General features: G+C 40.8%; 1 protein-coding gene across 1 annotated transcript in view; it reads right to left on the reverse strand.

Moving 5' to 3' along the window:
• LOC118414383 (protein turtle homolog A-like) overlaps positions 1 to 18,604 on the reverse strand; it is a 36,159-nt gene extending 17,555 nt beyond the window's left edge. Inside the window, exons 1-2 of the mRNA XM_035818409.1 lie at positions 18,320 to 18,604; positions 2,411 to 2,737 (exon numbers count right to left, since the gene is read on the reverse strand). Coding sequence (XP_035674302.1) covers positions 2,411 to 2,737; positions 18,320 to 18,398 — 406 coding nt within the window. The 5' untranslated portion in view covers positions 18,399 to 18,604. The remainder of the gene's footprint in view (positions 1 to 2,410; positions 2,738 to 18,319) is intronic.
• Positions 18,605 to 27,442: the final 8,838 nt, after the last annotated feature.

The following is a 27,442-nucleotide window of genomic DNA, read 5'->3' on the forward strand; positions in this document are numbered from 1 at the left end:
ACGGGTTTGACTGTAGTTACAAAAAGTATGATACACTAGAAAGGCAACATTTTTGGAAAAATGCAGGATGTGGGCGAAGGGAAAAGAAAGCAAAAATCGCAAGAAAAAAAAAGTTACGTCCACGGGATTGATCCCGGAGCGTTGGATTACAATGCGTAAATAATACCATTCAGCTAGTTCTACAACATGTTATTAAAGCTGTTTTATCAGGTATGCAAATGTATTGCCTAGCTTGAACACGTCCGTTCACCGTTGAATTTGCAAGATTCCAAGGTCCAATTTTCGCAAGATAATGTTTTTGTATGAAAATTTATCAATCTCGTTCATTCCATGGCGGGCAACTTCTTCCTTGAGCGCCTGTTTGGTCGAACGCATGGCCGATTTACTGTCACATGACGTCTCATTGGCTGCTATGCCGAATGCCATTTTGTGTTCTGTGCGTTGATTGGTTGGTTCACCTCTCACGTACACCCAGACAGTCCGCGACTTTATTCCAATCAAAAAGCTGGAAACGCGGAGTGTGTGTTTACAGCTTCCATTTTTTCTGAGTTTTGATTGGCTATTATCAAACTCGATGCCAATTGTGTTCTGTGCGTTGATAGGTTCACCTCTGACTCACAACCAAGAAAGTGCGACTTTAAGCCAATCAAAAAGCTTGAAACGTGGAGTACAGGTTTACAGCTTCCATTCTTTCTAATTTCCGGTTGGAATATGCAAATATCTGAGGAAAAACTAAATGTTGGCTTCGCCCACATAAAAAGGTAGGTAGTTTTTTTAGGTGAAAAGGTTGTTACCAGGGTTGTAGCCAGCTTGAAATAATTTTCAGTCCCCTTGATTTTGAATGGGAATCATATCGAGCACCAAAGGCATGGCGTGACGTTGCCCGTCATTTCTAGGGGGTCTGGGTTCGAGAACATTTTAAAATCAAGACCCTCTGAAACACTATTTCCTGCATTTTGAGGTGCAAATTTTGCTTGTAGACTAAGCTGTTCAATGGCATCTGTTTTGGTGAAGAAGAACACATGGGTTTCAGTTTTTTTATATCTTTACATATCAATTTATCTTTCCCAGAGGACGGAATGGGGGAAATTTTTCAGTCCCCAGCTGCAAAATTTCTTCAAAGGACTGAAGGACAGGTGCTGGCTACAACCCTGGTTGTTACCCACTGTGTCTAGGGCACAGCATTTAAGGAGCCCAACCCTCTCCTTCCACCCCCTTTAAACTCCCCAACGGAGGTCAGGTACCCATTGTTACACCTGGGTGGAGTGAGGAAAGTCTTCTTGAGTGCCTTTCAGCATTGGGAACAGGATTTGTAGCATGACAGGATTTGAACCCAGGACCTTTAGCTTCTGGGCCAAACAAAACCCCACGACCTGGACCCATACCAACCTTAAATTTATATTGCTTGTAAATCAAAGCTACTAATGGCAGATCTAGAGCAGTACTGTTTGCAATATAATCACTTCACTGAGGGTCACTGAACTGGACCTAATGTTGGTAACACTAAACCAAACATGCAGCTAGCTATAGGTTACCTGGCAGCTGGCTTGCCCTTTTCAAAATTGGTCGGGCCAGAACAATTTGATATAGTGTTTTGAGACACAAAAAATATGATACTGAACTGAAATAATAGTTAAAGATGATAGTCTGTACACTTATGAATGTTTATAATTAAGTTCTTTCTTGTTTCTATGATGTCACATAGTAATGTCAATTGTAAACCAGTATTTTGTTTGGTTGCTTCTTTTGTAGATTTCTTTGATGCCTACCCTATGATAATGCATCCTAAGAACATTGTGAAAATCTGATTCTCTGAAATGGAGAGGATTTCAAAGTAAAAACCAGAGACTGTCAATATTATTGATCAGTCTTTCTTTCGTGCCACCGAAAACGTGGTGGGCTTCATAACACACCCCTCCTCCCATTCCCCTTGCAAATGACAATACACTGAGAATGAATGCCGAGTAAAGACAAACTATTAGATCCTGTAATAGTGTAAATGCCCGATAAAGTCTAAGAAAAAGATTGATGTTTCGGCCATTAACGTAGTCGGAGTTGAAAAAAAATGCCTTACAATCCATAGGTGAAAGTTTACATCAATTTGCATCATAATCAGTTCTAATTATCTGCCTGCTATCAAAAGATTTTCTGGAGACCTATAGGTTTCAATTCCGCCATGTTGGATTAATGGATGGTGTTGACAGATTTTGAACATGATGACAATGAAGAAAAAGGCACACAAGCAAGAAGGCACACCAGCATCCTACTTAGTCTGTGTGACACAAACTCTGCTATCCGGGACTGTAACTGGCCCCTCTTCTAGGAGGCCGGTGGATTTTGGGCGGGCTGCTATAAGCTATTTAATCAGGCTTCATCCTACTTAATCATGTCAGAAAACTATTGGACCTACCATACACCTTGAGATGTACCCATGTCCCATTCTTGCGGGTGTTGTCTACGCGGTCGAGAAACACGACCTTACACTCGTACCATCCCGCGTCCTCCGCTAACACCTTGTCGATCCGTAAGGAGGCCTGTTGGAACAGGCTGACGCGACCTTGGAACTGGGGGTCGATGTGGGGAGGGTAGCCGTTGAAGAGGATGAAGACAGGGATGGCCACGCCTTGTCTTTGCCACTCAATGACGAATGGGAGGACTCCGTTGGGGTACTGGATGTCGCAGGGCAGGACCGCGCTCTCACCGTAACGGGCGATGACCTCTCTTGGAGGGGGGGCAACTGTGGATACAGAAGAGAAGAATGTTTGTTATTGCCATTTTTCTGGTAAAGGATCATGGATAGAATCAGACCGAACAGAAAAGAAATAGAATGCTGAATACCCTGGGTACCATACACTTGCTGCCTAAGATTTTTCAGGGCCGCAAGTGTAAGGAGCACTGGTTAAGTAATCAGATGGTACCCAGTAGTCTCCAAGCAGACCCTACGATCAAAGCTGGCCAAGGAGTATAGCCGGCATTTGACTTCCTTTGGCCGGCTATCAGTCCTTTTGTCCGGCTATACTCCTTGGCCAGCTTTGATACTATCTCTACTAAGGCACTGTAGGGTCTGCTTGGAGACTAGGTACCCAGGCTAGAGTAGAGGAATGGAAATCAAATGACACTATAGCAGATCTTTCTTGTTCAAATACCCTACCACACTCTGGTCGAAAGTAGTATTGTTTGTAGTTGACAATATTTCCTCTGTAAATGTGTAATCGTACTACAAATTGTACAAATATTGTTTAGAAAACTCTAAGCAAGGCCCATCTTTTCCAAAGCAGCAGATGCCATATAGAAAGCTAAAAGTGTAGACAAACTAAAAAAATCAACATTTATGATTCGCTGCTACCTGATGTCATCCGACGACTTCCAGATTAGTGCAGCGAGTCATTTCATCTGAAGAAGGTCGGAGTGTTCGGCCGAAAATTTATGGTGAGTTTCTTTTAGTGTTGGAACAAAGTTTAAACATTTTTCAATATGGAATCTACCAACACAGATGAGCTTTCATTCGGATAAAAAAATGACAACTTAATTTCTTTTAGAACAATGACTCAAGCAATCCCTTATCTGAAATTTAAAAAAAAAATATTCTGATCCCAAAACTTGATTGAGTTCCCTGACAATATCATGCCAGGTGGTCTTATGCCATTATCGAAATGGCAAAAGTGCCTAGCTTTTGTTACTGCAAAGAGCGGAAAATAGTCATATTGCTGTGACCCTAATAGCTAATGGTCCTCCCAGATACTAATGGCTCAGAATAAGGCCAACACACGCTTTACACGACCATTTTCTGAGACGGTTTTGGCCAAGACGTCTTGGCCAAGACGTCTCAGGAACAGTGTAAAGAGCGATTTAGGGGTCTCAAGACCAGATTCCTGCTGTGCGTCTTGAGACGACATCAGATGTCGTCTCAAGACGCTCAGCGGGAGTGTCAAGACGCGCTGCGGGAGTGCCAAGACGGTTTTTTCCCCGTGTAAAGAGAACGCGTTTTCGGAATTCGTCTCAGCCGGCTCGAGCGGTGTTAGTAGGTCAAAGGGCATATGCTAATGAGTCCGCCCATGTGCGTTCTCCCGCCATTTTGAATTTGTGTTATCTACTAGTAGGAGGTTGACTTGCGATTTTTTATCTTCATTTTCGTCACCTTTTTTCACTCCTGCGTGTAGGGGACATCTGATTTTTTTCCTAACCTTTTTTAGAATCTTTTGCATCCAAGACTTGTATATTTTTCTGTGTATTTGCGGCAAAATTTCAAATTTTATGCCGGCCCGTGGCAGGGGCGGCGAGCGCCGCACGGCCGGCGAGGTCTGGTCGGAGGCCGAGACGAAATGTTTAATCTCGATCTGGGCGACCGCAGATATCCAGAGCACCTTGGGTTCTGTTCGGCACAAGGCAGGGTTCCGCAAAGTCGCAGAGGAGCTAAGGATACACGGCTACAACCGGACGGACACACAGGTAGATCGGAAAATGCGAAACCTCCGACACAAGTACAAAGCAACCAGAGATAAGAACAACAGAAGCGGTGTAGGTCCGTCTACCTGTCCATTCTACAAGGAGCTGGACAACATCTTAGGGCATCGGCCCGCAACAGAGCCGCATTATACGCTAGAAACGGTGCAAGATGACGACAACACCGACGAAGGTAACTCTCAAATCTTACGTTCACAATATTCAGCTATGATACTTTTCAGTGGGAGGGGGTGGGGGGCACCATGGAGAATAATATGATTTACTGTTCTCCTTCTGAGATGAACGGTAATTGTTCATGTAATTTTTTTTATAGAATAAAAGATTATGCAGAAATGCATTGTGCATTTGTAAGAAAAGGCATTACTTTATACAAAAATCAGAATGTATAGTCTATAGAATATTCTACAACATTTGTCCCCATGATAAACTGACTGGAAAATCTTTTTTTGTTGTTGTGATTTTGAGTTGTTTGTCTGCATAGCCATTCCTTTTCATTTTGATCTCTTATCATTTTGGTTATGATTTTGTTGTGCATAAGCAAATGTATTGCTTTTGTAGACATGTTGAATCCACTCTATTTGGAATTGAGTATTGTTATTTTGTAGCTTGATCATGTTGTAACATGTATGACTCATCATCATCATCATTTTTCAAAGTGCTTCCTCTGAAACCAGTTGGCAGGAACAGATGTGGCCATCCCAGGAATCAGTCAAAGTAATATTGGTTTAGATATTTTCTTCTCCTTTTACTATTTTGTTAACATTTGATCACTTTCCTCTCTTTACCCAGATTCATCAGATGATGAGGAGCAAGAGGAGGAGGAGATGGGTGATGCCTCAGACTTGTCCAGTGATCGCTTGACACCCTCAACAGAGGAGCCTCCCTCACCACCACAGACAAGCGACACCACCGTGCCGCAGGATGGGGACAATCAGGATGCTGACATGACTGATGAGCCCGGCACTTCTGCACAAGGCAAGTTTTTCCTAGTGATGTTGGGTGAAGCCTTCGGTGACAACATCCTATTTCCTGTATTCCTTTTATAGATTCAAGTATGGCATTGATTTGATATGAAATTTCCTTTTTTCTGCAAGGGTATTTCATCCTTACCTTAAAATGGCAGCAAGCATTAGGCCACAGCAGTAGCCTTTGGAAGTGACTGGGGTCAATAACCTCCGAGTACCTCCTTTGTACAGGAACTGATGAGCAGACTACACAGAGTGTTAGTGGAAGACAGACAGGCACAAGCAGAGGACAGAAGACTACAGGAACTGATGAGCAGACTACACAGAGTGTTAGTGGAAGACAGACAGGCACAAGCAGAGGACAGAAGACTGCTAGCGGTGGAAAGAAGACGGCTAGTGGAGGACAACAGAAACAACAAGGTGATCTAGCATCACTGACAAGACAATGTAGCTGATGAGATAATGAGTCGATTTAAAACTTTAGTTTGTTTAACATATACATATATATTTTGACCATGGCTCACTTGCAAAATTTGGAAGTTGGAGGGAAATGTTCCTCTCTAGAAACTCTCTTGGTGATGCATGTTTGATATGAGTTTGAAACTAAGTATATATTTTCCACTGCAAGAATTCACTCATTTGGTCAGAGTATATGTTATATATTTTTTTACCAGCCTAAAGCTTCAAATAGGCAACCAGCCTTTTGGGGGAAAGGAAGTAGACATGTAAATTATGAACTAGTTGCTCCTTTTGAAAGAGGTAGGACTTATCATTTATACCTATATGTACCAGTAGTGGTTGCAATATGAGTAAATATGTAAGGTTCAGTAGTCAAACATAAGATATTTCATTCCTTTGCCTTATTTTCACTGTTCTGACTCTTCTGTGTAGTAACCTCTCTTCAAGTTTCCTTCTCACCTGACTATAAAGCTATTGGGCACGAATTACAGTTACATAAAGTAATCCATTTCTCTTTAGGATTCAAGAGAAAGGACAAAAAAAGGCAGACACGTCTGCAGTCTTCGTACGCCGAGCTTCACAACACAATAACCGCTGTTCAAGAAGAAAGCAGAAAACAACAGGAAGAAGCCTGGGAGAAGGAAGACAACAGGCGGAGAGAGGCAGATAAGGAGAGAGATGCTGCCTTGCAGCAGCATGATGTAAGGATGGCGCGGATGCAGGAGGAGATGTCCATGCGCATGGTAACACATTTTGCATCTATGATGACTCGCGCCTTCCAGCAATTTAATAACACATCATCCAACCCCAGCAGCCCCAGCACATCACAGCAGCGGCCTGCCTCTTCATTCTCACAGGGACTCCATACCCCAGAACCATTCAGAGGGGGTTCCCCGGGCCTGAACCCTTTTCCACAGGGACCCCTTGGCCTGCCACCATACACTCAGGGACCCCTTGCATCACAACTGTACACTCAGGGACCCCCCGCCCCACAACCACATGCACAGGGACACCTTGCCCCACCACCGTTCCCCCAGAGACACCCTGCCCCCACCAATGTCCAGCAGGAACACACATCATCCTCAGGCTTCCCACACAATAACACCCAAAGAAACACTGGCCCAAGCAGTTCCCAGGAGGAGGAGGATGAGCTAATCTATTTCAGGTTGTGATTCCTTACCTTACCTTATTAGTTGGATCCTGCCATGACTTCCATTTTGTTGAGTATGTTGGTGGACATGTAGATAGTCTTCCCAGTTGGGAATGTTGTTTAGCATGCAGATCCCAGGAGGAGGAGGATGAGCTAACCTTCTTTCAGTTGTTATTCCTTACCTTACCTTAGTTGGATCCTGCCATGACTTCTATTTTGTTGAGTATGTTGGTGGACATGTAGATAGTCTTCCCAGTTGGGAATGTTGTTTAGCATGCAGATCCCAGGAGGACGAGGATGAGCTAACCTTCTTTCAGTTGTTATTCCTTACCTTACCTTACCTTAGTTGGATCCTGCCATGACTTCTATTTTGTTGAGTAGGTTGTTGGACATGTAGATAGTCTTCCCAGTTGGGAAGTTCAAGTTAAACAGTATTTGTTGTTGAACATTTTTTTACCTTCCTCAATCAAACTTTTTTTTACTCAAACTGTTGCAAAAAAGATTCTTGATACTTCAAATTAATATACAGTAGACTGTTTGTTGGTTACAACTTTTTGTTTCTCAGAATGTTTCAAACAAAAAGACTTCCTATATAAAAGTAATATACAACTATGTATTTTTTATTGGTATCAAACTTTTTTTACTCAAACTGTTGCAAACCCAAACGAAAACTTAATATATAAAAGTAATATACAGCAGGCTATGTATGTTGGACAGTATATGTTGTGGAACATGTATTCTAAGTCAATAGTATTCCCAGTTGGGAATGTTTTCTTAAGTTAAACAGTATTTGCTGTAGAATATGTATTTTTTCTAAACCTTCCACAATCAAACTTTTGTACTGAAACTGTTGCAAACAAGAATACTTAATATATGAAAGCAATATACAGCAGGCTATGTATGTTGGTTACAAACTTTTGTACTCAACTGTTGCAAACAAATATGTTCTTGAATAATATATGAAAGTAGAAAGTATTCCCAGTTTGTAAGTTTAAACAGTATTTGCATTTTTTTTTACCTTGAACAATCAAACTTTGTACTCAAACTATTGCAAACAAATATATGTAAGCAATGTACAGCAGGCTATGTATGTTGGTATCAAACTGTTTTTACTCAAACTAATGCAAACAAGAAGACTTAATATATGAAAGCAATATACAGCAGGCTATGTATGTTGGTTAGAAACTTCTGTTCACAAACTGTTGCAAACAAGATGGCTCTTAATATATAAAGGTAATATACAGCAGGTTATGTGTGTTGGTATCAAACTTTTTTTACTCAAACTATTGCAAACAAGAAGACTTGATATATGACAGCAATATACAGCAAGGTATGTATGATGGTTACAAACTTTTGTACTCAAACTGTTGCAAACAAGATAACTTAATATATGAAAGCAATATACAGCAGGCTATGTATGTTGGTTAGAAACTTCTGTTTACAAACTGTTGCAAACAAGATGGCTCTTAATATATAAAGATAATATACAGCAGGCTATGTATGTTGGTAACAAACTTCTGTATTCAAACTGTTGTAAACAAGAAGACTATATATGAAAGCAATATACAGCAGGCTATGTATGTTGGTAACAAACTTTTGAACTCAAACTATTGCAAACAAGAAGACTTAATATATAAAGGTAATATACAGCAGGCTATGTATGTTGGTTACAAACCTCTGTTCTCAAACTGTTGCAAACAAGAGGACTATATATGAAAGCAATATACAGCAGGCTATGTATGTTGGTAACAAACTTTTGAACTCAAACTATTGCAAACAAGAAGACTTAACATATAAAAATAATATACAGCAGGCTATGTATGTTGGTAACAAACTTCTGTATTCAAACTGTTGTAAACAAGAAGACTATATATGAAAGCAATATACAGCAGGCTATGTATGTTGGTAACAAACTTTTGAACTCAAACTATTGCAAACAAGAAGACTTAATATATAAAGGTAATATACAGCAGGCTATGTATATGTTCTCAAACTGTTGCAAACAAAAGGACTCTTAATATATAAAGGTAATATACAGCAGGCTATGTATGTTGATTACAAACCTCTGTTCTCAAACTGTTGCAAACAAGAGGACTCTTAACATATAAAGGTAATATACAGCAAGCTATGTATGTTGGTAACTTTCGTGCTCAAACTATTACAAACAAAAAGACTCTTAATATTTGAAAGTAATGTACAATGTATATCGGTTACAAACCTCTGTTCTCAAACTGTTGTAAACAAGAAGATTATATGAAAGCAATATACAGACAGGTATGTATGTTGGTAACTTTCGTGCTCAAACTATTACAAACAAAAAGACTCTTAATATTTGAAAGTAATGTACAATGTATATCGGTTACAAACCTCTGTTCTCAGACTGTTGTAAACAAGAAGACTATATGAAAGCAATATACAGACAGGTATGTATGTTGGTAACTTTCGTGCTCAAACTATTACAAACAAAAGGACTCTTAATATTTGAAAGTAATGTACAACAGACTGTATATCGGTCACAAACCTCTGTTCTCAAACTGTTGTAAACAAGAAGACTATATGAAAGCAATATACAGACAGGTATGTATGTTGGTAACTTTCGTGCTCAAACTATTACAAACAAAAGGACTCTTAATATTTGAAAGTAATGTACAGCAGGCTGTATGTCGGTAACAAACTTTCGTACTCAAACTATTACATAAAAAAAATATATACTGTATATGAAAGTAGATGGTATTCCCAGTTTGGAATGCTTCTGAAGTTACACAGTATTCCTTACCAATCCGTGCCGTACCACATACAAATATAAATATGACTCTTCTATGCACTTTCAGGCGCCTCATATGTCAATGGAGATTTGTCTGTTTGGTATACATGAGTACACGGAATGAAACGATAAGGGGACGAGAATAGCAATCATTGTGTGAGACATGTGGCAAGAGATGTAGACACTGACAGTTCCCCAAATTGTTTTTGCATGTTGTCCTGCAAAACGTCTGCTTCCTCCTTCCAGAGAAGATTTCTGAGCAATTACCTTCCTTGTTCCTCTAAGGCAAACCTTCTGCATATGGCATCCCTGGCGTCATTTGGCGCGGCCTCTTCAACCTGCGGCAATTGGGCCCGTTGGCGAACTACATCATGGAAAAACCACTCCATGTCAAACCCCTCACCGTGGATTTCGCAGATGTTATGCAGGGTACAACATACACCCACAATTTGGGGAACTCTGCCAACGTCTACATCCAAGCGTTTTGCAAGACATCGCCATCGGCCTTTCAGGCGCCCAAAAGCGCATTCGACGGTCATGCGTGCACTGCTTAACCTGAAGTTAAAATGCGTCTTGGCACGATCAAGGCGACCGTTGTCAGCATACCCCTTCATAAGCCACGGCAAAAGCGGATATGCCGGGTCACCCAGCAGCATAACTGGAACCTGCACCCCGTCTATCTCCTTCGTCAAGTCCTGCCAAACACACAGAAGACTTGCAATGACAAAAAATCGGACAGGTAGGTACATATATCTTAGAAAATCTGAAGTCATATTGCAATTTCTGAAATATCACAGTATGTTGTTTTCAAGATCAGTAGTGCGTCTTTTCAATACCCTTTAATTCATTGCTATGGTCATAAAGACATTAATTTACACACAAAAAATACCTGTGGAAACAAGGTCCCTCTATCCCCACGCTTGAAAATGTCGGATTTTCGCAGAACTCTGGCGTCGTGTACGCTGCCTGGGAATCCGATAGAGATGTCTGTGAACCTTGTACGAAAAGGGTGAGGAAATGGGCGTTAGTTGTACAACTTGTACAAATACAAAGCTGCCTGAACAAATGTGAAATTGACTTATTAAGTTGAGAAAAGGAACGTATTAAAGAGTATGAACAAGTGTATCCATATCTGTATGGTACTTATAGACGAGCATCAAACTTTAGAATGCTTTCTATGATCTTTCATCTTGGCATAGCTGGTAAATAAGATTGATACACTTTGAGTAGGGTAAAGCAGAATAGTATGCTTAATGCCTGTTTTATATTGTTAAACAGCAAAAGTGAAAAATTAAGCAAATGGTATATTATACTTTAAGTGTATTACAAAAGATGTTATACTTTGAAAATACATAACTAACGATCTACAATACATTCAAGACGCATTTAAAAAGTCACCTGTAGAGGTAGTCGACGGTGCCTTGGAGGAGCATAGAATACCATCCCTTCCTGTTGTGGAAGTCTGGGCCTTCTCCTGCTGGTGCTCTGACAGGGATATGGGTCCCATCGATGGCCCCTCCGCACTGGGGGAAGTTCCTTACTTCTTCGTAGCCCCGTATGTTAGCGCGTAATCTTTCTCCTGTCGGCCATCTTATGTACTGGGGCAGGAGAACATCTACGATAGCTTTGCATACGTCATGAATAATTACACAAACAGACCCTTCACTGATGCCGAAAAGATCGGCGACAGTCCGAAACAGGTCACCCGACGCCAGCCAGTACATCGTCACGGCAAGTCTTTTCTCTGCAGAAATGGCGTCGCGCATCTGAGTGTTCTTTTTCTCAATGGACGGCCGCAGTTCGTCAACTAGACGTTGAAAAGTACCCCTGCTTAGCCGAAAGCGGCTGTACCAATCCCGGTCTGTGAATGTAGTCAGGGCAATAACGTCCCACCAGTGGCTGCTCCGCTGCCTTTGCCATATCTCTCGATCGACGAAACCAGCCTCGATAATCGCCACGCCGGCCATGAAAAAGAATACCGGGTTCACTTGAGCAACTCTATTGAAACGTCCTCTACGACCTCTTCGCTGCCAGCGCAGCCTTCTAGCATACTCAAAACGCTGCTGGATGAAGAAATAGTGCGATAACAGCCACAAAAACATCATCTGCTGCATGAACAGCAGCATGTTTTCTCCCGCCATATTTCTTCACAGTTCGCGCCAAGACATGGTCAAAGGTTACAGGTCAACACGGGTCATTGGCAAGCCCTGGCGGACCGGCGCTGCGGGGACTCCATTACAGCTTTCCGCGGCGTGTGTAAAGAGGCGGCGAAGACGTCTTGGCCAAGACGTCCTGGCCAAGACGTCTCCAAGACGTCTCAGAAAAATGTAGTGTAAAGCGAATACATTGTATGGGGAATAATTTGCTAGGGTGGAGTTAGCCAACCGGAAAATGTGCAGCTGGCCTGGTCGTCTTTTAGAATATCCTAATACCATAAATTTCAACAAACAATCATAGCTATAATCATTCTTTTGTTGGCTTATATGAATATTTATAAAAAGTACAATCTGTACATTTTGGCCGATTTCTCCTATTCAATCATCCTTGAAAAGATGGCCATTCAGGCAATCTCTGAGTCTGAGTATTCTTCCAAGTTGATAGATAGCACATTTGGTATTATTATTATAGTGTTTGGTGTTCATTCAGCTATCATTGATCAATAATGGCTATCAGCATCTCAATGGACATTAGAAGTGCTTACCCTTGTCACCAAGATTAAACTTTTCTAGATTACATTAAGTCATTTATAACATTAACAGTACTATTCAGTGAACAAAGATGTTTGCAAAAAATACACACTCTTCGGATGATATTGAACATTGAATCTGACAAATCCTACTTCCGCAGTTCTTGGTTCCTACCACCGGGTAATCAGTTTAATTTTCTGCCGGTGACGTCATAGTAAACAAGGCAGCCAGTTTGGAACCTAGCTGGCACCACGATTCACTTTCTTTTGAGAAGCAGAAAAGCAAATATTGTGAAAACTTTCAATGGTTAAATAACTTGACAAACTTGACAATGGTTGTGCACAAAGTTTGCTTTTCAAACGAATGTATTTGGTGAGTTTCGGTACAAGGCTCCGTAATTGACTGCCGTGTTTACTACAATGTCATGGGCTTACCTGGCCGCATTAATCAAGAACTGCATGGAAGTATGATTCGTAAGATTAAATGTTCAATAACATCAGAAGGGCGTATATTTTGTACAAACGTACCAAATATACACCATGTGAATAATACTAGTTGCTTGCAATGCAGGAACTTTTGCATATTGGTGTCTTGTTGACAAAACACATGTATAAACAAGCAAGGTGTTATGAGTATGAACGAGTCTGTTAGTAATACTAGGTAAGACACAACATTTACTAGGAAGCCATCAATGTCTCTCTGTATTGTTCTGAGTGGGTGCCTGCCATAGGATAAAATCCTTGGGTCACCGTTCTAGATCTAGAGGCCATCATCGAATATACAGACACCATTGGAGGTCTCCCACTGCATATCATCTTGTGTGTAAAACAAACATATCGCTGTCCCCATTAATTGCCCCCACCCCTGTGATACTATTGCCAAATCTTGTGAGTAAAGGTGACCTTGGGCCTGAATTACACTAGCAAGAGGCTCAGGTGTCTTAGGCCCAATCTACACACAGTTTTTACCGATATCTGTGGAGATGTCGGGAGGGATCTAGAACATAGGGGGCCGGACATCCATGGCACTTGCAGTCATAAACATATAGCGCGATTTTCCAAATGGTGTTATATGCTAATGAGCCTTCTCGAAGTCCGGAAGCATCTACACGCGCGCGAAGCTGTCGGGGACCCCTGCTAAGCTATCGGTAAGGTATCGTACGAATGGTCCGGACCTTTCGGGAGAAATTTTCCCGATATCGTAATGGCGATATAGTAGTTCCATCTAGACGATGAAAAAAAGCGAGAGGTTGTAGGCTCGCCGATATCGGGAAAAACTGTGTGTAGATCGTGCCTTACACTAATAAGCAAGAGGCTCAGGTGTCTTACACTTTAATCACTACAAGTTACAACTAGTACCTATACAAGACACTGAAAGTGTCATGTGTATCCCACAGTCCTCCTCAGAATGTCAGAGTAAAGCAGTCTAAAAAAAGGTGTGCGACCCACTGGACTGTTTACACTCATAAACCAGACCATACTACAGGTCTTTGTTACCTGCAGTGTAAATCAAGTGTAAACTACATAACAGTGTTTATATACAATGTCATATACTTGTGGGTACCCTAGAAACAGTGTAACTTCTGTAAGTGAGGACTTCTCGATAAATTCTTAAAGTTAAACACCTGGATATCTGAAATGTGCATACCTGATATGTAGATCTCTTTGATTTTTTCAAAATTCACCACAGTATTATGAGAGTTCACGTTTGTGACCAACTTAAACCCTGGGTAACCAGACTCTGATCAGCACTTGAAAGTTGAAAGAATTGCTACTTCTCCGCCACCGTCAGCGCGCAAAAACTTTACACCAACCCATATCCAGCTGGCCCCCACTATCTGCTTAAAAAAATCACTGACTTGCCAGGACTTTGTGGGACACATTCAAAAGCTTGATTTTGAAGTATTGTATCTTCATTTTGACTTTATACATCAACTTGTAAAAACAATCCATATGATATTGACTTTGGTCCTAGACCTCCGGCCATTTTGCAAGATTAGCATTGTGGGAACCAAAACTCATGACCATTAGTCACTTGTGATTGGACGATACTCCGTGCACATTGTTATAAAGGTCGACAAGGTCAAATTGAATTGACCATACAGTGTTTCAAGTGTTTCTTCAACCACTCATTGTCTAATACTTTAACTACTTTGTCGATATCAAAATTATACCTCATTTTTTGTACAAATTCATAGAACGTGTGCTTTTATGTATTTTTATAGCTGTTAAGCCGACTGGATTTGTTGAAACATTTGAGACTGACGAAAAGTGAGGATGAAAATAGATAGAAAGTAAACAAGGGTAAAGGTTTTGCCATATCGGGGGTATCAATGGCAGAATTGTAACTTAAGACGAGGCCGGCGGCTTTCCCCGTCAAGGTTTGGAGGGCAGACATGGTCTCAGACCGGTTGGCATTTGCAGACAGGGAATGGCAAGAACTCGCTCAGATCTTCTGCAGTATGGAACAATTCACAACAGTTGCTGTTTTGTTCAGTTCTCCAACCGGTCCGTTGGGACAAATGAAAGGAAGCCGCGTATCTCTTTCTCCCGCCAACGCGAGGTCATTTTCGTACTCAGTTACCTGTGGAGGCGTAAAGTCAACAGCTGATGAAAGACGACGACTTAAAAGAGGGGGCCGTTATTTTTTCTGCCCCAATAGGGCTAAGGAAGTCCATTAACTCACCCTTAACCTTGAAGTTGAAGGTGGTGAATACATTTCCAGACCTTAATAAGATGTGTCACAGCTGCGTTTTATCCAGTTGGCCTGAATAGCAATTATTTACAACTCGCCCGTCTACACCCAAAACACACACAAGACATATGACATTTAGGTATAGGTGCTATTGTACTATCAATTCAAGCTGAACTAATAGTCTAGTACTTTTGTAGTAGTACACTAATTAGTCTAACGTGAATGGCATTCAAGCAATACAGTTAACTTGTCAATCCCAAAAGGTTGCAAGCCTTATAGTTATACTGGAATTTCAGTTAGTCTAGACTAGTATTTGCATATCATATCATGCATTTGAATAATCATCTTACAGCTGCAAACAAACTGCTAGTAGGATATCCCTTCTTGTTGAACTTGAAGCCGCATTTCATTTGTATACACGTAAGAAGTCCTTGGGCAGAGTTGATCAAAACGAATAAAGCGCTCAGCGAAAATCGCATCATTCTATAGAGCATTTGCCTCACAGGTGTTGCGTTGAGCTGTAACATTAAATGATTAAGCTGCAGGTGTCCTTGCCTATAAGAGTAAGATTTGTTTCGTACTGTGGACATAATAGCCTCCCAAGATCAGTGACACCTGTGGTGTTCCCATAATCGGAACACATCCGAGGCTGCCAATGTAACAGGATAAGCGGGAAAACAAACTTTCTATTGTTTTATTGCTATCGCAACCTTGGCGCAACCTGGGATCTTGAGTTTGGCTGTGTTGATTCAGTATTGAATTGTTGTAAGTTAGGACATGTGGTCCAAAATCTAGGGCATTATGAAGGAACAAATTTTAGCTTGTACGAATTATTCTATAATTAAGACCCTCCTAACATAAGTTGATTGTGTCAAGTCCAGCCATTACTCTGGTCAACTAAGCCCAAGACCCTCATGGTCGACTCGGCCCAACACCCTGGCCGACTCAGTCGGCCAACACCCTGGTCAACTCCGCCAACCAACACCCTAGCCAACTTGGCCCATAACTGCCAGCTGTACTCTTCAAGCAGAGGTTGGTGGAAAAATTGTGACCTTTTCCTTTCCCGGACAAAAGGAAAAGGTTACAAGTTTTCCTACCCTGGGGGCCAGCCTGGATCAGGCAGCTAGGACAGTTTATTCGGTAGCCCAAGACAGTCAGGCGTCGATCTCCTATTAGCGCTCCAAGGAGTTTGAGCCGGAGGAGGTCCACCTGCAGGCTTAAACTCCCCAGAGCGCTAACTTGAGATCCGTGGGCTGGCTGCCTTGGGTCCCTGAACAAAAATCGCTACCTACTCGATCCTGTCTGGCCCCCAGCGTAGATTTTTCCCACCAACCTCTGCTTGGACTGTTGGAGCCAGGTGGTCAACTTAGCCAGGGCTACACAGGCCAGAGGTTAACGTCTGGGTCTTGGGCCATGTTGGCCTAGTTGGTCTGATTTGCCACAGGTCAATGATTTATGCATTTAACCCACAAAGACGTTGCCTTAACAATACAATTTGGTTGTGACCTTTGAACAGATTGGCAAACTTAAAAACAAAATGGTGGGTGAAGCCAGTTTATTTCTTTTCCATTAATAAACGTGTAGTTGGAGGAATGCCAGCAGCCTATAGATTGATCTAGAACCTATGCTCCAAGCAGACGTTGATGGGGGAAAATCATGACCTTTTTTCTCATACAAAAAATTACATATTAAGTAAAAGGTCACGATTTTCCCAATCAACTGCTGTTTGGAGTTGGAAAGTACTAGAACCCAAGCACCTACGGTACTAAATATCTAAGACTTCAACAACTTTGTAGCTGTCAGTGATTACCGTGGTACTGGTTTCAAGCTATCCTTATTAGATCTTGCTTATAGCAGCCCGCTCAACATCTGCCGGCCTCCTAGTGGGAAGGGGCCAGTTACAGCCCCGGACAGCAGAGTTTGTGCTACACAGACTACTTTCAAGCAGATCCTTTTTAATTTAAATAGAAGTTGCTCAATATACATTTATGATGTATTTCGAAAATCGCTGACACTTTGGTCCCATACTGAAGCATCCAAACAAGTTGAAAAAGTCCTAATCTGCAAAAAATATACTGTCTTGGAAGTTAGATTTAGCTGTGGTACTCTGAGTTAGACAAGGGTCTCAAATTATGCTCTTTTCCGTAAGGTTAAGGCAGCCTCTTTCAAATTGAATTTATTTCATGTAATTCAAATTTCAAAGGGAAAGGCATCTTATTCGTGTAATTCCTAGAGAGGCAACCAAATTTTGCAGTTTGGCATGATTATGATATGTTGGGAGATCTTCTGAAATCAGCGTTAAGGGACCCCCCAGGCAGACCCTCTTAAACATGTTTGTCTAGATTAAGGGTAAAAATCATAAAAGAAGGACTGAATAGACCTGGTATGTCCCTGACATGCGTCTTCCCATTCTTTGAATCTTCGACACCATATTTTGAAATGGAAGAGAGAAACTAAAAGCCTAAAAAATGAGGCTAATTTCATGGTTAACATAATGGACAATAGTGTAGGATACACTTCAATACTGTATCATAAAAAGATGTCATAGTAGAACTGTGACAACATTAGGGTAAAAAAAGTTCTGGCAGTTTGATATTGATTAAAGGATTGCAAAGGCCCGGAGAACTTTTCCTGGTCTTCTGGACTCTTATCCCTAGCGGGTTAAAACCTATCCTTTGTACAAACGTAGTCGAGCAGAAACGCATGAAGCGTTAAAAAGCGTCTACAATTTTGTTTTGAGATCGTTTCGTTGTCTAGAAGTAAGAGGCCTAGTAGAAAGGTATAAGAATGACACAGCCATGGGCTTCAAAATTCCCTTGTGAACATTGTCATTAGAACACAGGGGGAGCAAACAGAACCGGTTGCTAATTGATTATACCCGGGTGCCAAAGAATGGCGAGAAAAAACAAGTCGCGGTTTCTTCTGTGTGTTGAACGCTAACAAGACAGTGTGAAGAATTCGACAATGAGAAAAAAGTCTATTGTACTGCGTGCTACACAGTCGTGACTTAATAATGATAATACACAGCCATTCAGCGGTACAAAATGGAGCAAAGGGCAGCGATGATAGCGGTACAAAGGCCGTGTTTACAAAACTACAACTCGGGTATTAGCACTGGCGTACAACTGTGACCAACCTTGCGAGATAACGGACCGCAACTTGGCAAGAAGTAACACGGTAGCAAGATGCCACCCCCACCGAAGAAGAACACCCATCGCTTCCGCTGTCCCTCTCCTTCTTTAGCACTTGGTCACGACTTAGCTACGATCTAGGATGCATGTCTTCGAACTGTTGATAACGTCTGGGTTGTTTGTCTTGGCTTGGCTTCGGGACGCCGTCTTATTCCGGTCATCGTGTATCAAACCACAAACAATACACTCCGCTTTCCCACGTTGTTACTTTCTTTCAATTGCCATTGAGAACCCTCTGACCAATTATAACGCGTCTTACGGAAGGGGCGTGGGAGATGGGTATACGAGAACCAATCAGAGTCCAAGACCTGGACGCCATATCCAGGCATCCACCAATGGAGAGGAGGAAGACATCGCGCTAGACATTTGATAAGAGAGCCGACACAACAGTACCATCCAGATGTTAGCTATGTATTTAGCTGCTGCAGATTCGGCACGGAGTGTGTCTAAAGTCGAAGTAAAGTACACTTTTCTCGATTGCTTTAGGACAAGTCTTCAACATTCTAATCAAATAGACAAATAGCATAGTTTCAAGGTTAGCGTTATATCTTTTAAATCCATGTGAAAGACTATTCTATCAAAGACTGTTCTTTTCTATGCCCCAGCTGGATTCATTTTTGAAACACCCCTCCCGCCATTTCCTTCGAAATCCATAGGGGTCCATCAATCTCCTCAATGAAGGCCTCATTGCGTACCCCCGGTGCTTGTGCTTTCCGGTAATCTCCAAGCAGATGCAAGAATCCGGCCATTCTCAGTTTTTAACTAATTACAATTACAAGGACGGTTTAGCCTTTTTTACCGCATTGGTTTACGCGTGTTTTTGCTACATGCATATATCTAGTACCTCTTGATGAAGTCTTGTGTTGTAGTTTATTCTTGGAATGAATAAATGAAAGTATGCTAGAAAGAGGAAATTAAAAGTTGAAAAATACACGACTAAAACAGGTAAAGAGAGCGCATTTTCTATTGTTCAATTATTCTTTACAAACACAACTGAACATACAATACAATACAATACAATAGTGTAGTCGGGACAAGCAACATTTCCCAACTTGTCTTTCGCCAAAAATACAATATATGCATCTATAAGTAACTTGGCCCAAGAAGATTAAGAATCACAATGTATTGCTTTTAAACGCAGTATGATAGAAACAGTAGATAGATTAGATATACCCAAGATACAGATGTAGTCAGTGTGGCATTGGTTGAAAAGAGATCTCACAATATCGGTCAAAACAGCGCAACTGAGTGGCACCATACAGCTACAGCGGGAAGTGACTGAGCCTAAACTAACGCGACTCTAACATTTATCTACATACTCATGTAAAAGGTAAATCCAAAGAGTTTGGGCCATGTGAACTGTTTAGGCGGTAGAAAAATCTGAATTGGACTTTCAAGAATATTTTGCATCTGATGAACAGGTACAAAAGCGACTTCTGGCGTCCAATGGTATATTGCACCACCCACGGACCACATACTAGTAGTGTTTCTGAAGGAAATGCTAGTAATTTGCGCTGAGAGGTAGACGAACAGAAACAATTGCGTTGAGTTGGGTGAAGTAGTCCTTTTGAAAGTGAAAATTGACGGGAAATGTGGACTTTGCCACTTCCCTGGTAAGAGGCGAGGAAAACGCATATCTTATAACTCATTACGCCATCCGTCATCCCCTTCTTGAATTATATTCCTTTCAACTCAAGAAGAGGTTGACGTATGGTCATGGGTTTTGGAACTCAGATAACTTATAAGTAATGGCTGGCATAATGTAATGCTAATCATGCATAATTAATGTGTGACCTTTATTAACCCACTTCGTTCCTTGGTAGGACTACAATGTGAGAGTCCTATCATGTAACAGAGTCTGTAACTGAGAAAGATCGAAGAATATGTACAACGAACACATCCTGCAGTTCCAAGGGAAGCTGCTTTTGGGTTTAAACTTAAATGTAATATTAATCGTGAATTGAATACAGTGACTAGCATTCCTGACACTAGAACTACAATTATCTACGATCATAACATTAGAAACTTTGCTTCCATGGATCAAAAGCGTGATCTAGCGTTTATCATTGGAACTGCATAACCTTTGCGTCAGCCAATATGTTTCTAGATAGCGAAACTATGGATGTCCGCACGTTGATTTTTTTGTCTACAAGTGCTCGCTGCCAGGGAAGTCTGGAACTATATGACACGTACCAACTTAAACTCGGGAAATGCTAGTCACAGAAACAGGAGTGCCTTTGTATTTTGGTTTGGTGTTCAGCGCCGCATCAATGGAAGGCAATACTGTATAATGTTCATGTTTGGATAGTATTATATATTCAGTACCAAGGACAGGTAAATTTGTGTTTGGATAATGTTCAGCACCAAGGACAGGTATCTCTGTGTTTGGATAATATTTAGCTTGAAGGACAGTACCTGTCCTTCAAGCTAAATATTATCTGTTTTTTTTCTAAATATTGTCTGTTTTTGGATAATATTCAGTAACAAGGACAGGTGTATGTTTGTGTGTGGATGGTGTACTGTACCAATGGTAGGTAACAGTTATGTTTGTATGTGGATGGTGTTTAATACCAAGAACAGATGTGTCTTTGCGTGTATAGTGTTCGGTACCAAGGACAGGTGTGGCCGTGTGTGGATAGTGTTCTGTACCAAGAACAGGTGTGTATGTGTGTGTGGGTACAACTCTCTTCAACCATCGACAAAATCAGAAACCACTCTGAAATAATTCCAACGGGTCTTTCAATCTGGTCTCTGGCCCGATCAAAACAAGTAATGACATAGTATTTTATCTTAAATGAGCTCGATTTTGGCGTTTGTCTATGTGTTGTTTTCTTCTATTATCTGTCAATGCAGAAATGTTCGCGGTGGATTAATGTTCGCGGTTTTCGCGGTGACCACTTCACGGCGAACTTAAAACCACCGCGAAAATTTTTCTATTATGGTATTAGACTGCAGTCTATGGTGTTACCGCGAACTTAAATGCATTTACGGTATATGTTTATTGCTGTGATGAGTAATGTAATTAACGATTCTGAGTTGGTAGTGTTAAAGTCATTTTGAGTTGATCAGAAAAGTCATTACCCATATGTTCGATTATTTACGCTTACGTTATATGAATTGTTAAGTTCATGTTGATTGATTTTTTTTAAGGCTCCCTTAATTTGGAAATCAGTTGATGGCAACTTAAAGGACCACCCTATAAGATTGATAAATATGATAAGATGAATAGTGTGGTTGGCGGCATCAAGCACATGTATGTATGTTTGCATGTAATATACAGCGTTCACCATAAAAAACAGGTATGTTTAGCTTATGTCTGTGTGAGCAAGGGCTTGTACGTGGGAGTAAAACGTCTTAAGCAGCAAAAAACAAGTTGCTTTTGTGTGAACAACTGATCTGATTGAATATTAAAAGTCTCATTAAGAATCTCACAAGCACAACAAACTTGTCATAAGTGAAAAGTATTTATTATGCCACTGCAGCTCAACGCTCATGGATCAAAAGCGCCGCCTAACAATGTATGCTAAAACTGCAATAGCTATGGCTCCTGTTGAAAAGCACTTCACTTCACTGACATGGGACGCGCATACAGAAAATACAGGGTGTATCCCTTGTCACATAAAGTTCCAACATAGAGATTCCTTGATAGGGTATTGTATCAGTTGTAGAAAGAATCGCAAGGTGGCGATTTTGAACCACAAACATAAAGGTGCTGCATGCATATGCACCAGACTATTTTTCACACATGACCAAAATTTGTTCTTTACATTTTACAAGCAAAAAACGGATCGGTTATCCAGAAAACGACCAAAATTCAATCAAGCCACTTAAAACTATTCAAACACATATATGCATACACAGCTGAACGAAGTTGTGAACTATTGCAGTTATACTTTGCATTGCTGGGCGGCGCTTTTGATCCACAAGAGCGAAATACTCGTAACTGAAAGTAGGAAATTGCAGTACTAGTGACAACTGCCAGCCGACGCTTTCGGTCCACGAGCATAAATATGCTACAGCAGAAGGCATTGCACTTCTTGTTAAAGATAGTCAGTCAGACGAGTTGTCCAAACCCGTCCTTGGTGCTGAACACCGATAGAATATACAAGCAAAGTCACACACAAATAGGTACACAGGCACAAACGCATATGCACACGTACCTTGCATAGACATACATGCTGTAGCTGAAAAATCGCTTTGGTTTTCCAAGTACCTGTAACTTACATTTCTCAATATCACATAACACACTCTACCGACTAACCAACTGTCTTACCCAATCAACAACCATTTTTTTCCAATCCCCACTGGGCATTTAAACACTAGTAATCCGCCGTCAAAAGCAGCCAATGATGACATATGGACAAGTCAACGCTGGTGTGGTACATTAATAATGCAAAAACTACAAATTTGTTCGTTTGGCCAACGCAACTAAACTTTATGAATGGCATCATATGCAGACTGCAAAAATGATGGCGTAGGACAAAACAAGATGGGTTAAAACTAGATGGCTAGATTTTCATTCGAAATAGACAGAATAAACGTTGTAACAAGAATTAAAGTGGCGGATCATGACATCACAACCAACAATGCATTCATATCTGTAATCAAGAAGTGCAAAACTTCTACTTCTTCTACACATTACTAGACAAAACCCCGAACGGGGCATGGCTATAAAAGTGTTGTAAATGACTGTAGTGTGGTAGACTGGTATCACTTATCAAGTTGGCAATTGCACTGATGCCTTCCATATCGGAGCCATTTTTACCTGCGGCACCAACTTTGGACTCGGGCCAAACCAGCCTTCCAATTCTGCAATTCTCCAGTAACACCATTTTCTGCTCCACTCAACCTGTCACTTTGAGCCGCGCAAGCGGGGGGAACTTGCACAAACTCACACACTCAAACAATACCTTCATTTTCAGGAGGTAAAAATACTGGGTCATGTTCGAGAATCCAAATTACTAGTACGCTAGGCAAGACCAAACATGTTTCTGCCAGTTCACTCTAGCAGTGACCCTGAAGGAGAGTGATGGATGTCACTCCACCGTTCACACCAGTTTGCACTGCAGTACCTTAAAAAGTCGCAAGGGGGACCAAATTAGAGTCCTGTATAGGTCTAATTAAGACCTACTAACATTCCAAATATCACGACAATTCACCCGGTCATTCTCGAGTTATCGTCCTCACAGACAGACAGACAGACAGACAGGCGGGCAGATAGACAGGCAGATAGACAGACAGATAGACAAACAGACAAACACACACAGAGACACAGACGCACACAGACACAGGCACACACACAGGCACACACACACACAGACACACACACACAGACACACACACACAGACACACACACACACACACAGACGCACACGCACACGCACACACACACACACAATATTCTTCGTTGTTTTTTTGGGGACCCAATACTTGTTGTCTAGAACGAATGCCTCCTCCGTACGCGTTTTACACACACACTCACGCACACAGGTCCACCTGTCACGAAATCAACAACACACCTCCCCGTAATGCGAAAACAATTTGCTAATTCCCATTCTCCCATTAACGGTTGGGATTGGGGCGGTGGCTCTCACACAATGGCGGCATTGTGCCGAGTTCGGGAGTAATTTAGAAGATGAAGGCGGCCGTCTGGGCCGATCAGGTGCTTCATTACCCAGGGACAACGGTGGGGAGGAACTAATCAGTGATTGGTTCCTCACCCTACGTACGGAGCTCTGCTACAAGCTAGGCATTCCCATCTGTTGCACGGAGACATCTAATCTTTTATTTGGTCTGAAACCAATCTGAGATAAACCAATCGAAGATTGGGGATAATCAGAAATCTCCATATGACTCACAGTGGGGCCTTCGCACTCTTTTAGCACACATATTCGCGTGGATTCTGTCCGTCTATTTGCCTTGCGGGGAATATGAAGGAGGGTTAGGAGCTAGAAGGAAAGCTTTTGTGTGTTTTGTTAGATCTTGCATTAAGGAATACAGTAATTGCACTGTTAGTGTTTATGTTCACTCGCGTGAATAATTGTATTGGTATGTATAAAGCCACCCAAAACTTTCTGATATAGACTAATTCAGATTGACTAATATCTCCGTGTAAAACACTTAGCTAATAAGACAACATTTTCTGGAATTAAGAATTGAGCATTAAGACGTAAAGAATCAAGAATTAAGAACTGAAAATGGTCAATCGAAGATATGATATAGAATTAAGAATTGAGAATTGTGAATAGGCAATTAAGAGTTAGGAATCAAGAATTAAGAGTTAGGGATTAAGAGTTGAGAGTCGAAAGCCAAGAGCCAAGAATCAAGAATTGAGAATAAAGAATTTAGAACGGAGAATTGAGAATTAAGAACTGAGAATTGAGAATTAAGAACTGACAGTTGAGAATCAAGAATCAGGAATCAAGAATCAAGAATTGAGAATCGAGAATTGAGAATCAAATATTGAAAATTGAGAATCAAGAGTTCAAAATTATAAATAAAAGAATTCTGGAATGAAAGCACGCATGTAAACGTGTGCATGTAAAGGTCACGTGCCAGACTGAAATATGGCACATGGATACTCACAACTAACGACACTCTGACATTTCACTGGAGGAGAATGTTTGATCACGTTACCGGCAATCCCCTAACACAGACGCCACAAGGTCGCCTGACCTAAACACATGAAACATGAAAACCTAGAACAACATTGTTCAGCATGTCTACTCGGATTTTTACCTTCGCTAAGAAGGTTATGTTTCCAGAAGCATTTGTGTGTGCGTTAGTTTGTCTGTGACTAAGATAAGTCAAGAATGGCTGAATGGATTGACTTCATATTCGATATGTTGGTAGGTCTTGGCGAGACTTCGAAATGGTTAGATTTTTGGTCCCCTAGCGGCTTGCTATTTTACTGCAGCGAAACGTCCGGTTTTGATATCTCGTGTTCCGCACAAGCTATGGCCACGATTTTTTAGTTGGTTGATGTTTTTTTTTTTATTACTCCAGTGTTTCAAGTGTGTCAAACATCGAGCACTCGAACAATTCAAACATTTTGGTTTTGTCTTTTGATACCTTTTTTTTATATATCTGAAAGACGCACTGTAGAACATGTAGAACCTTGAACACTGTTTTGAATTATTGAAAATTATGAATGATAACCATTTTTTCTATTAAGGACGCACATATCAAAGTGGTGTTTGATATCCACTGGAGAGAGTTTAACCTTTCGTACCGACGAACAAAATACGCCCGTGTAACCAGAGTTAATTTCGTTAAAAGCCTGGGTTAGTATCCTTGGGTAACAACCTATTTCTGCTACCGGGCATCAAAAGCCCGCATTATTGTGATTCTCCGCGTCCATATTAAAAAGTCCTGTCAATATCCAATATGTTTGCTAGATGGTAGAAGGGATTGGAGTGATTTAAACATTACTTAAAAGTGAGATGTTTTAGCCTAATTGATTCTTAAAGCCAGATGGGGACGATTTTCGGTCGTGATCCCCGAGTAAGCCATAGGGGCAAATCACCGCACGTGCTCACAAATCAACCCCGCACGTGAGCGAGCCAAAACCGTGCTCACGTTTGTTTAAAAATAAACTTGAGCTGAGCACCAAAGCACACGGTGTTTTTAGAGGGATATCTGTGGGGTTTCTGTGCTATATGCGGATATCATTGTTGGATGTACGGTGGTATTTTTGTTAACCACCTGCCCCTAGGATATAGGGATACACGAGTTCACATGTGCAGACATGCCTGTCGGCCAGAATCGTTCCCAAAAGGGCACAGCATACGAGTATGTTCTAATTGTGTGATGTCTGTTACATTCTATTCGCTAGGAAGGATTTGTTTTTTCGTAGCGTTGTTTTAGAAGCACAACTCTGAATCTTATCGACGGATTGATTGGCATTTGACTGATTGACATTTACATGTAGTATGTGGTAATGTTTTTACGACAATTAAAGAAATTATTAGATATTGGGCTCTCGGCGAAAGTCCAGTTTTTCGTGTTCAGGACACGCTATATGGTCAGGTTTTTCGTTTGGTAAATTATGCAAATTAGGACTTAATTTGCATTATTAGGAAACTTTATATTTCAATGGTGTCAAGTGACGGGAACTTCATACTCATTACAAATCTACAAATGTTACTTGGATCGTGAAAAATATACATGGATATAGCTCATGAAAAAAATTATTTGCATGATGTAGAGACAATTACAAGTACTAATGCTTATGTTTACACTTATGAATAATCATACTAGTGACATACGTAGGTTGAATAAAGTAAGACATAGACTGACACAAATTATGTTAATGTGGAGATAAGTTGCATACTAAATAAGGAAATGTTTCAATACGTAGTTTGGAAAGCTGAGATAATGGATTGCTATGAATTATGGTGAAATGTAACTTGTTTGTATATATAATGAGAAAAGGCGCGCACAGACGTATTGGTAAATGATGGGGACTTTATATTTGTGACATACGCAAGCTATGTAACGCTAGTTCACCTTTATCCGTGGAGTAACCTATATCCGTTGTTTGTCAAAACAGGGTATTTAGGTACATCAATTCGACGGGTGGTAGTTTTAAACTCCAATGTACTGAAAATAGTGAAATTTTAAACCAACGTCCGTAAACGTGATATCCTCAAATACCCTGTTTTTAAAAGCAACGGATATAGGTTACCCAACAGATAAATGTGAACTAGCGTTAGAAGTGAATATTTCATACTTTTGTCATAAAAAATTAGTTAATAGTTACAGATGATATTGCTTGGCGAAGTTATGGGTTATTTATTTATTTATTTATTTATTTATCGAAATTTAGATGTTTTTTAAATGTCAATAAATGCCTTACAGACAGTATTAGCAATATTATAAACTGGAGAGAAATACGTTTATAACTCAAATGTAAGCAATCCGATTCACCATCAGTTTATACTGTTTAGAAATGTGACACATCCTAAAATTTGCAGCCCCGTCTGTTATATCTTCCAACTTTATTAAACTAGAATCCCTGATTATCTTAAAACGTATTCTAAACGAATACATTTAAATAGTGTTGAAA

This window comes from Branchiostoma floridae, chromosome 1 (genome assembly GCF_000003815.2).
Source record: "Branchiostoma floridae strain S238N-H82 chromosome 1, Bfl_VNyyK, whole genome shotgun sequence".
Classification (NCBI taxonomy): Eukaryota; Metazoa; Chordata; class Leptocardii; order Amphioxiformes; family Branchiostomatidae; genus Branchiostoma; species Branchiostoma floridae.